Source organism: Enoplosus armatus, chromosome 8 (genome assembly GCF_043641665.1).
Source record: "Enoplosus armatus isolate fEnoArm2 chromosome 8, fEnoArm2.hap1, whole genome shotgun sequence".
Lineage (NCBI taxonomy): Eukaryota > Metazoa > Chordata > Actinopteri > Centrarchiformes > Enoplosidae > Enoplosus > Enoplosus armatus.
Window position 1 is genome coordinate 22,322,232 of NC_092187.1, and position 12,621 is coordinate 22,334,852.

The window sequence follows — 12,621 nt, forward strand, 5'->3', positions numbered from 1 at the left end:
GCCAAACTTGTGTTACATGCTGCTACATTTGTCAAACTCATTGGTTATTCCTCGTACTTAGTGAAACACACTCTTTAAAAATACATTTAATTTATATACTAAGCGCGCAAGTAGTAGAGAATAAATACTATTTTAACCCTTGTATTATGTTAAGGGTCAATTTGACCCATTTCAGTTTTCATGTTGACGAAAGTACTGGTTATCCTTTCTTTTTCTTCATAAAATTTTGTGACTTTTCCTCATCTTGGGTCATGAACTGGTGTGTAAAATCTGGACACATTGATGTGTAGTGGAATGTCTGTGCAGAGTTTGTATACAAAGATGATGTTGCGGGTCATTTTGACCCAGACACTTTAATGCGGGTAAGTAGCTGTTCAGATCCAAAATAAACATGTCTCTTTGATGTACTTTATTTAGATTGCCCAATTATTTGTATTTTGATTGCCTCTGAATAGCTATTCAGACCCAGAGACCCAGGTGTGAGTAGAGGAGGAACTTTCTCTCCCTTGTCCTTGTCACTGTTCTCATGTCATCTCTTTGACAAACACACCAAAAATGAGCTCCAGAAGGTTAACAGTTGAAGAAACTTTGGCACAGATTTTGAACTGGGATAGTGATGCAGAGGAAGAGATTTCAGAGACAGAGGATCTTTCAGAGACCGAGGACAATGTTATTGATGATCCAGATTGTCAATTTTCCTCCGATGAGGAGGAATCAGAGGACGAGTCTGCCGTTGTCTCTCCATCAGATGAAAACCAAGGAATGCAGCAATCATCATCCACAGAGGGGACATAGGCATCTAAAGATGGTAATATAAAATGGTCAATATCACCACACCAAAGCCGAGGCAGACTGTCATCTTCCAATGTCATCAAAATGACTCCCGGTCCTACAAGATTTGCTGTCACACGAGTTGATGATATTCAATCAGCATTTCAGCTCTTCATATCCCCACCAATAGAGAAGATTATACTGGACATGACCAATTTGGAGGGAAGGCGTGTATTTCAAGAGAAATGGAAGCCACTGGATCAGACTGACTTGCATGCTTACATTGGAATTCTGGTATTAGCTGGAGTGTACAGGTCAAAGGGAGAAGCAACTGCAAGTCTGTGGGATGAAGAGAATGGAAGGCCAATCTTTCGAGCAACAATGTCTCTGGAGACATTTCACATGATATCTCGTGTGATCCGATTTGACAACCGCGACACCAGAGCTGGTCGACGTGAAAGAGACAAGCTAGCTGCGATCAGAGATGTATGGGATAAATGGGTCGAAATTCTGCCATTGTTGTACAATCCTGGTCCCCATGTTACTGTTGATGAGCGCCTTGTTCCATTCAGGGGGCGCTGTCCTTTCCGACAGTACATGCCCAACAAGCCCGCTAAGTATGGCATCAAAATATGGGTAGCCTGTGATGCAAAATCTAGCTATGCATGGAATATGCAAGTATACACTGGAAAGCTACCTGGAGGAGCACCTGAGAAGAATCAGGGGATGCGTGTTGTGCTGGAGATGAGTGAAGGGCTGCAAGGTCATAACATCACATGTGACAACTTCTTTACATCCTACCGCCTTGGAGATGAACTTCAGAAGAGGAAGCTGACTATGTTGGGAACAGTCAGAAGAAATAAGCCAGAACTTCCCAAGGAAATTCTGAAGGTGCAGGGCAGACCTCTGCATTCCTCAATATTTGCTTTCAGTGAGAAAGCAACAGTTGTTTCATACTGCCCAAAGAGAAACAAGAATGTTCTTGTAATGAGCACAATGCACACAGATGCATCTCTGAGCACAAGAGAAGACATGAAGCCACAAATGATCCTGGACTACAACTCCACCAAAGGAGGAGTTGACAATCTGGACAAAGTCACAGCAACATACAGCTGCCAGCGCAAGACTGCCCGTTGGCCCTTGGTGATTTTCTACAACATTGTGGACGTGTCTGCTTACAATGCCTATGTCCTGTGGACTGAAATCAACCAACAATGGAATGCCGGCAAATTGTACCGACGTCGGCTTTTCCTGGAACAACTCGGCAAAGCACTTGTCACTCCCAAGATGCAGAGTCGAGCCAGGCCACCTCGAAACCCAGCAGCTGCAGTTGTCATTGAAAAGGTCAAGCTCACGTCACCCAACCAATCTGCAATGGATCTACTGGATACAGGTGTGAAGAAACGGAAAAGATGCCAGGTCTGTCCCTCCCGAGATGACAGTAAAACAAGTACCTGCTGTGTGAAATGCAAGAATTACATCTGCAGAAAGCACACAATTACATTCTGTCCATCATGTGGAGAACATTGAAAATGTTGAAATGAAAATCTGAGAAAATGGGGCAAGTCGAGTGTTCGTGAAGAGGGAAAAACTTTAAATAGTTCTTAAATATAGTGTTGGAATTAAAAATGTATTGTATGTCTCTTTTCTAAATGTTCATATAATCTAAAATAAAGATGTCATTGGTTTAACCTGTTTTTTTTACTGTTTTGAATGGATTTACACAGTACGGGTCAAAATGACCCACAACATAATCAATGTAATTTTTTTTCAACATAATACAAGGGTTAAGTACATTTTTTAGAACAATACTGCACTGAAGCTAACTAGCTTACATTAGGGCTAACTAACTAGCTAATTTCTTCTAGCTAACTTTACAACAATTAGATAATCGGCAGGTAAGGATACTGACATTTTCCCTGAGTAGGTTTAGCTGGTCTTTTATCATTATGTCATGTATGTAGCCACCATGTGCATATTTCTCACAGGTTTTTCCATTTTAAAGTAAATCAGCTAGAAACCTTAAAACATCAGCTGGAGTCGGTTTTCAACCAACTCGTAGAAGTTTTAGCGTTAGCATTAGCTTAAAATCGCTAGCTACACCTAAATTCCGCTAGCAATGTTTCAGCCGACAAAATCAACGGTTGTCAGCAAGAAATGAGAAGCTGCTTTTGTTTACTTATGTCTGAAATCGGAAAACCCATTGTCTCAAAAATGACTCATAAATGAATTTTGAGTGTCACGTCTGCCATGGTTATCATTGTAAACTGCTAGCTAACTATGGAAAGCTTGACAGGCTTAGCAACAGTAACTAAGGGGTCTGCTTTGTTTTTCCAGGTCGGTTTTGTCACAATATTTTCTAGTTTAATATCTGATCTCTCGCCATTTAAGATGGAATGAAGACAGGTGGTAATTCTGGATAATGTGCTCCCTCTTTCTGACTATTTTCAGATGTAACTTGGTCGGTTCTATCGACGGGACAGACATCTGAGTCATGTTTGGACACAATCACCCAGACAGTGAATGCACCTCTGGTCTGTGCGCTGCTGAATGGATGTGTTGTTGGTGTCTCTGGCGCCTCTAGCTGAAACATTGCGCCACTTGAGAGAGAAACTGCATCGAGTCTTTGTGGATCCAGGTTGTTTGAATGAATGGAGGAGAGCCGATGGTTGTTCGGAGAGGGCTGCGAGACGAAGCGGCGGACTATATTGTGTTCAACTTCAGCAGCACGTTGTGTAAAGTTGACAGAAGGAACTCCATCAGTGGATCTGCTGCTTTAAAGGACCTGAAGAAGGTTTTTTTTTCCTCGTAATCCCATTCCGACCGAGCTTCACCAGTAGACGTTTTCGTTGCACGTCGAGGAGATTTCTTTTTCGCGTGTGTGCAGCCAGCAACAGGTTATTTACAGCTTAGCTCGGCGTCCAACTTGCAGCTGCAGCTCGGTGCTTATTAGACCTGTGTTAACTTTGTTAAAACCGATGGATGCTTTTTTTTTGGCCACTCTTCACCGTGCATTCACCGTGATGTGAGTTGCAGCTTTGTGCTCGCCACAGACCAGATCTCACAGGCTGAGCGCACTGCGTTTGAGAGAGGAGGGCGACAGCAGAAATGGGAAGAATATGAGAATGCCATAGAGAAGACTGCTAATTAAACATTGCTGGGTGATCAGCATTGAGCCTGCCACCCCGACAGACAGACAGACAGACAGACCACCTGAGAGGAGCTGGTGTTGCTGCAGGAGAGTTTTCAAGACCGACTGCCTGCATAGATGGTGCCAAACAAGTGGACCATGAATTCAGTTCTGCACAAATCGCCACCAAGGAGCTGGCTTGGTCTCAGATTACGACTCAGTAAGTAAAAATTCATGAAGCCAGCTATTGATCACCCATTGCATATTAATACCACTGTCAGCAGCTGTTGGATAAGTCAGCATCTTAAAATGAGTCACCTGAGTGCTTTGTTCTTTTGAGAAACATCTTGTGTAATTCACTCTGTGCACCGAAGCCGGATAGGAAGGTGAACAGAGGAGCTTTCATGACTTTGATCCTCAGGCAGCAGATCTTTGTTTAATGCTTTCCTCCAGTCATCAAAGTTAATGGCTGGATTTGGCAAGTGACCTGAGCAATTATCCCAGCTGGAGGCAGAGAGGACAGTACACTCTGATCTGAAGTTCTCCTCATGATGAAGGGTCTTGGGACAATTGGGAATAAACTCATACGATAGATGTTACCTCTTGTAAATCTCCAACCAACAATATTTATTATGGGTTTTTTTTCCCTCCCAGACCTGCCATCTGTGCTAAAATCAACTCATAATTCACATAAAAGTGAACATTTTAATGTTTAGACATTCGTAGGGCTCCAACTAACTAATTATTTTCTTAATCAAAAAAAAAATGCCCATTGCAATTTCCCAGAGCCCAAGTACGCATATTTGAATAGTTTGTTTTGTCCAAAAGCCCAAAGAGAATGAGTTTACTGTAATAGGAGATTGTTATTCACATTTGAGAGGGTGGAACCTGTGAATTGTTGGTATTTTTGCTTTTAAAAAAACGACCTAAACGATTAAAGAATTATCAAGATCGTTGCAGATTAACATTCTATTAGTCTGCTAATTGATAACTCGACTAATTGTTTCAGCCCTGAATCTAGCAAGCTGAAGTTTTTTTTAGCTCTCTCTTTCTTGTAGGCTTTACATGCATGATGTATGCAGCGCTGGCAGTTCATGGGTTCATACAGTAAGGGAAGTAAGCATGGAGTTAAAGTTTAGCAGCCTTAATTGGTTGAGTCTGGAACCCTTCAATGTTCCAGGCCACCAGAGTCTTAAGCCTGTCTTAAACACACTGGTCTAATCTGGGACCAGATGTCTTGTCTGGTCTCTGTCCACCACCGAAAAACAAAAACCAAGGACAAGAAATCTCAGCTCGTAGTCTTTGATGAATCATTAGGATGTTAAAGTGTCGGTCATCATGAAAGAGGACATCTGTTGAAAAGCTAAATGATGCTCTGGCTTAAATTAATGATTTCGTGAATGTGTTTTAGTTAGTTTAGTTCAAAGGCCAACACACTATTTTCATTATGTGATGCACTGATATGTTTATGTTGGAATATTATTGGTTTCATCTATTGTTCAGATGTTAGTCTGCCTGCAGGTTAATGCAAGTGTCTACATGTCCATTCAGTAGCTGCTCTGGAGCTTTCGATCATATCACGTGATCTTCATCAGCAGGTGGAGTTTGCCCTGCTGTCATGGAAATGTAGATGCTCAAGTTTCTAATTTTTCTTTGCACTTGAAGGATTTTTTTGTCTGTGTTTGCTTTAAAGCTGAAGTTCAAAGTTTATCCTTGACCTTGGAAACCTCAGTTAAGAAAAAAAGTCTCACCACAAGGCCCCTTTAGCAGCTGTGCTTGAGCTTTTAATCACGTCACATGATGTTCTAGTTGGCCAGGAAAGTGCTGAGAAACATTTACAGAGAAATACTGCTGAAAGATATTGCATCCAAAGTATTTTTTTGGACAATAAGCACAAAACATGAAGTATTTCCCCCCCAAGCATGTATTTAAGAGCCAACCTGTCCAGTTCCAGTTACTTGACAAAACAATTTCACCACAAGGTCCATTGAGTAGCTGCTCTGGGGTCTTCAATCATATCACGTCATCTTCATCAGCAGATGGAGTTTGCATGGAATTGTAGCACTCCAAGAACTTCTGTTCGCATTAAAGATGAGGCCCATTTAGTAGCTTCTCTGGCGTTTGATCATTGACGTCACATGATCTTCATCAGCTAATGGAGTTTGCACTGACTGTCACTGTGTGTGTGTGTGTGTGTGTGATTATTTTTTTTGCCTCGCTCGTGGCTTGTTACAGTTCAAACTTCCTTCTTCAGACTGTCTTTCCATTGTTCCACTTTTTTCCCGGCAGTAATTTCCTTTCTCTTTTCCACTCTTTGCACTTCTGCCTTTTCCTGGTGGCGCTCCGGGTCACAGTTTCTCTGCCTTTTTTTTGTTTTTCTCGCTTGTCTCCAACTGCTCCAGAATAATGACGACAACCTTCATTTGTTTTATAGCGGTAATTTCGATTGTACTCTTGGTCTTAAAAACGGCTAAGAGACGGCAAGTTTGCCTTTTCTTGTACCACAGTAAATACTGGTCACCCTTGCAATGCAGCTAGTTCTAGCGAGCAACGACTCTCTGATCTTCTTTCTTATGTCTGACAGAAAATACATTTCCTTCCTTGCGTCTCATCATTTCTGTACTGTACTTCCTGTATGTGGATTTCACTGCAGCAGGGAGTACAAAAAGGTCACATGACACAGACAATGCCCTTTTAATTTCATGTACAACCACCAGACATACTATATTAAATGCATTTGAATATTGAACCTGTGTTATTTGAACACTACTCTTTTAGTGTCCTATTTCTTTTTTAAAACTCTGCTCTTGTCGTTCCTCTGAGACAGCTGAAGTCGTGTGCCCCTCCATGTTGCCTTCTGGTCAACTAGCTTTTAGTCCCCACTGTATTTTCTAATTATAGTTTTTTTTTATTTCTCTTGTGAAAACTGAAACATGATACTGTCCATATTCTAAGCTATTTAAGTATCTAGTACTGGATCGTAAAATGCGGCTGAAACAGTTAATCAATTATTATGCAACTATTTTTATAATAATTGATAATTTAGGCGATTATCTTAGCTTAGCATAAAGACTGAAGCTGCCAGGAAGTTATTGTGCCTGGAGAAAATTACAGCAGATAACTTCCCATAAAACCACAGTGTTGTTTTGTGAACAGATTCATCAAATGATTTACTGGTTGTAGGCACACTTTTGAGCTTTGGACAGACACAGGCTAGCTGCTTTCAGTATGAATGCTAAGCTAACTGACGTCTGGCTCTAGGTTCATACCTAACAGACAGATATTAGAGTAGCGTTAGTCTTTTCATGTAACTCTCAGCAAATAAGCATATTTCTCAAAATGTCAAACTTTTCCTTTAATGCAGCTTTGGCACAGGTGAATATCACAATACACAGATATAACAGGTGCTGTGGCCTTCTACACTTCACTACAGTGTCAGTTTTGCTGTTGTTTTCAGTCACAGATGAAGTCATAAATGTGCTCACAGCTGGAGGCCAAACCCCCCACCCTCTTGTCCCACGTATCTTTTCCCATCATCCCTTTTTTTTTTTACAAAGGACTCCCAGAACACTTGGAAACGGCTGATAGTTTACAGAAGCTGAGACTGTTGTATTACTCTTAACTCTGCGGCTCCTCTTACTTTACACTGGCTTTGTATAGCTGTTATTCTCATTTTTGTGGGACATTGCATCACAACAGTAGACATGTTTCTGGGTTCAGATTTCAGATGGTGTACTGCTTTTTTTTTTTTTGCCCTTAGGGGTCTTCTCTGGCCTCGTCCTACCCTCCTGGTTTGCATCATCAGACAGAGAACAAACTGGCTCTGCTTTGTATTCCCGTTTAATTTGCATACGCTATCACGTTAACCTAGTACAGGCTTGTATATTTGGATTAAAGTCTAACTAATATGATCGAAAACACCCCCATCCACATTGTCTTTCACCCTTCAGGCCCCACGTTGTAAATAGAGCAACAGTGAGCTGCTCCTCTTCATGCTGTGCAGCAGATAATTAGAGGGGCTACATTAAGGTCACATACACACATACACCTTCTTTAACATAACAGCAAATGTTTATCTCTGAATGTGTCCTTCCACATTTATAACCTCCACCCTGTTTAAATGACTGTTTACACGTATTGCAGCCTTCCACAGGACAATAACTGTACTTTTAGGGAATAAGTGTTTTTGATTCCTGTTGACTCTGTTATTGGCTTCTCAACAGCAGCCCCCACTGCAATTTTAACCAGATTGTTTCAATTATGGGATTATTCATATCAACAAGTTGAAGAGTGGTTGTTTGTCCCTGTGAACTGCTGGTTTAAGGATGGACAGTTAAATTACATGACGTCTCATAATAATTCACTTGGTGGGGATGGTCCTGCACGCGCTCTCCTTGTAGCAATTTTCTGATGGTTGATATATCAGTGTTTATGGTACAATGTTAGAATACATCTGTTGATAATATGGTAAAATCTACCGGTTTTATTTTAAATTTAGGCACTCAATCCCTTCTTGGATTTGGCTGTATGAAATCTTGCTGGTTGTAGCATGGCATTAAGCTGTTTTTGGCGGTACAGTGTCGGTTTGTCTACTATTTTGGTCCAGACTGAAATATCTTAACAACTATTGGATGGATTGCTATGGAATTTTGTACAGACGTTCATATTTGCCAGACTTTGGTGATCCCCTGGCTTTTTCACTAGTCGTGACGTTTTGAGTTATATGTCTCAACAACTGAGAGATTTTAACGAAATCTGGTTCAAAAATTCGGAATAACTTTGGTGATCCCTTAACTTTTATCTACCTCCATGCATTACCTTCAAAAAGTCAATCCTTTTAGCCTCATCTTAACTTTGTGCTTATCGCTAATTTGCAAACTTTAGCATGTCCCGTAACAGATGTAACAGATCGTCACATTGGAAAAGCTTGAGCTGGCAAATTTTTGCTTGAAAAATGACTTAAATGAATGAATGATTATCAAAATAGATACATTTTTCTGTTGATTGATCAGTTGTTTCAGTTGTACATTATACCTGCTAAAAATCAGCGTTGCTAGCATTCAGATCAAAGCACAGCTGTGTCTAAGTACTGCCTGCAGAGCCGCTAACATGGCTGTAGTCTCTTAGCCTTGTTAGCAGCAAGATGGTAGTTATGCAGATGAATAAATGACCGGAGCACAGGCTGTACTTATTAGTCTCTGCATCTGAGATAGAGATACAGTCAGTCTGGCTGGAAGTTTTTTATAGTGGCTCTTTGATGAAACTGAGGATTCACACAGACGAAGAAGTCTTGAACTACTCTTAGTCTTGGTTTGCCGGTGAAGGGTTAACCTCGGCCTGTTTGATGGGCCACCTTGCTAAATATAACCCCAAACCTCCTCCACATGGGCACGCACAAGCCTTCAACTGCACTCCCTCTGTCAACACTCTGGCTCACACACTTTTTTCCCCACAGCGTTCACACACTCCAGCAGTCTCATTTGCAGTCTTGTCGTACTGCAGTCGTTCACACACTCATTTCTCAACACACCATTAATACTTTAGTGAGTGGGATTCTATTGAGACAGTTCATTCATGCTCGGCACACTCAGAGGTTTTGCAGGCTATTTCTGTCTCACACTAAAACTAATTAGAGGTGGATGAGTCAACATTAGCTTTTGTTATTCTAATGCTCAGGTGTAGGAAATGAATTTGGAAATGTATATATTTTAGGTGTGTTTACCGGCAAACCGAGACTATATTAAAGGAGTAGTTTGACATTTTGGGAAATACGCTCATTCACTTCCTTGCAAAGATGAGTAAATTGATACTACCCTCTTATCTGTCCCATTGAATATGAAGTCACAGCCAGGAGATGTGATCTTAGCTTAGCATAAACACTGGAAGCAGAGAGAAACAGCTAGCCTGGCTCTGTCCCGAGGTAACAAAAACAGCCTACCATCACCTCTAAAGCTCACTTATTAACAAGTTATATTTTGTTTGTCTAATCCTCTAGAAGTGCTACAAGGCTGATTTTGTTACCTTTGGACAGAGCCAGGCTAGATGGTGCTTCCAGTCTTGCTAAGCTAAGCTGAACATCTCCTGGCTGTAGCTTCATATTCAACAGACAGAAAAGAGAATGGTATCAATCTTGTTGTATAACACTCAACATAATGAATGTATTTCGATTTTGTATGTCAAACTATTCCTTTAATATCCTGGATAATAATCTGTAAAATAATTATTCTGACAACATAATGAGCTGCTCCTTCCATCATCTTTATAGCACTAGAAGACACTGCCACACTGAATATGTGAGGTCCATGGTGGTCCATCTGAGGTCCTATCTTTCTTTGGGTGAGCCATTACACAATGTCAGTAAGGAAGGAAGAGGAGGTTGAGGGCTCGTGTTCAGGATTGCACTGTTGGCATCGAGATGATGTTTGCCCTAAACTGCTGGATGCCACATTTGGAAGAAGTTAACACTGTTATCTGATCTAATGATCTAAAGCCAAATCTAAGTCAAAAGCAGCTGTGCACGATGCTAAATCTTCGGCCGTGTTTTGTGTATTTTGTCTTTCATTTTAATGGTGGATGAGAATGTCCCATGCAGGTGTGACTACAAGGTGTCATTTAAAGGGGCACTCCGCCGATTCTACACATGACATTGATGTGGCTCTACAGGAGCTTTCAAAAGTAAAAACAAAGATGGAGCCTGCATTATAAACTAGCGGTGTGGAGTTTGAAAGATGAGAAATGCAGGGAGGGTCTACTTTAAAAGGTTGCGTTGCATCATGGGAAATGCAGGACCCAGTGTTTTTGGAGTTTGACCCATACAAGGGAGGAAAAGTCAAAATATCTCAGACTCTGCTGTTTGGATTTTAACTTGTGTTTCACAAGGCCCCCAACGTTATGAAAGTATAATGCTAAATAGCTGGAGAAGAGGAGAAAACATTCAAACCTGACAAAGTAGATTCACCTACATCCTGGTCGGGGTTATTGGGCTTTCGCTCTGTAACGGGTGACTCGACCTAAACCATGCGTACCAGCACACAGCTGCCAGAGCCCCTCACCGTGGAAAGAATATGTGTTGGTGTTTTCATTGAGTCCGTTCCTAAATTCATGTAATAAGATTTTTTTTCATAACCTAAATACTTTTTGTGTGAGATCAGATCGAAATGCATTTCAATGTCGGTACTTGCGCCATAATGGAGGCAGGTACTTTCTGGCCTTGTGACGGCTAAAAAAAAGCATCTTTTTATTAAAAGGTGATTTGATGGATGATGATGAAAGCGAGGCTGTCTAATACCTCCTCTGCTTCCCTCTTTGTTTCTGCAGTAGGTGGAAATTGGCCCTCGTATTTGCAGCCCAGTTCTCATGCTGCACAACTGCTCTGTTCATTAAAAGGGAAGCCGCGTGCTCAAAGCTGCTTCAGATTATTACCATATGTCTGCAAAGCCCAGAGCTGAGCAGCAAACCGGCTCCCATCCTACCCTCTAATTTCTTATCCCAAAATTGGACATGTGGGTCGTTGTGTGTGACAACGTCCCTCCCTTCCCCCGGCTGGTGCAGTACATTCTCACAGTATTTCTTCTCCCATTTTAGATGCATAATAGCAGTGCATCAACACTGGGGAAAATATTATGTCTCGACTTGATTTATCTAACTGCATGTTGTTTTAATCCTTCAGCTGTTTTTCAAAAATATTAGAGAAGTGGAACTCATTGTCTCAGATAAGCGTCTTTCAATCTTACCCTCCTTTTGGTCATTTAGTGTTTCTCATCTCCAAGAGGCCAATGTGTGCATTGTACATCCATCGAAATAACTGAGCTCAGTCACCACAGAGCTGGTGCATTCATAAAAAGGCATAAATCTTTCAGGAGACATAAAGGGCGCGGGCACTAATTAATGCAGAAAAATGTCAGCCTTTTACAGTTTGCGCAAAACATAACGAAAGTCCACTTTGGATGTAGGAGGAGGTTTAAAAGAGATCTTTGTGTCACCCAGTCCAAAAGCCATTGGCCCAGATTGCCTGTCCCAGCATGCAACTCACCTCTGCATGAATACAACACTTGTCTGATGGAGTGGGCAGAAAGCCCCCCTATCGCCAGGAGATCCTACACAGGGCTTTAACATGAGCAGCTTGCCTCACACACAAGTTTTTCTACAGTTTGAGATACTTTGCCATGGATAAGGTCGAGGCTCAGGGAAGGCGACAGCAGAGGACATTGTACTTGCTGGTGGAGATAAGTTTGCAACACCTTTTAGCAGTTGGACGTCTCTAATTTAGTCAGGAATAGCTCTGTTAAATGGATTAGAAGAGGGCAGCATTTGGTGCTTGACAGCACTTGGTGGGTGGCTTTCAGCGGATGATTAGTGGAGAATGAAAAATCTACAAAATCAACAGGAAGAGGCATCGAAATAAAGGTTGAGGGACACGTTTTAGTCTTTTGCTTGCCTGTTAAAACCTGGATGGCAGCGATAAAGATTATCGCAGGTTTGAAATCAATAATATGGTCCCCTGGAGATGTAATGGATTGTACTTGAAGGAAGTCTGTTTGCTCACTTGGACCGGCCTTGAAGTAGAATCAGACTTGGACAGAAGGTTCAAAGCAAAGTGTTTTGAGGCTTAGTCGGATGAGGTAATTGTGCAGGTGTTGGCAGTTGGCAGAGTTGAATGTTGAGTCGGGCTGGCAAGTTTTATATTATAAAGATGGTTGATGAGAAGGGTGTATTGATTG

At 41.5% G+C, this 12,621-nt stretch overlaps 1 protein-coding gene across 1 annotated transcript; it reads left to right on the forward strand.

The window, feature by feature from the left end:
- The first annotated feature begins 876 nt into the window (after positions 1 to 876).
- LOC139288569 (piggyBac transposable element-derived protein 4-like) lies at positions 877 to 2,301 on the forward strand. Its single transcript, XM_070909887.1, has one exon. It carries the CDS (start codon positions 877 to 879, stop codon positions 2,299 to 2,301), a length of 1,425 nt encoding a protein of 474 aa, XP_070765988.1.
- Positions 2,302 to 12,621: the final 10,320 nt, after the last annotated feature.

Excerpts from the sequence above, each read along its gene's own strand:
- LOC139288569 (XM_070909887.1), top strand. The coding sequence starts at position 877 with ATGACTCCCGGTCCTACAAGATTTGCTGTCACACGAGTTGATGATATT.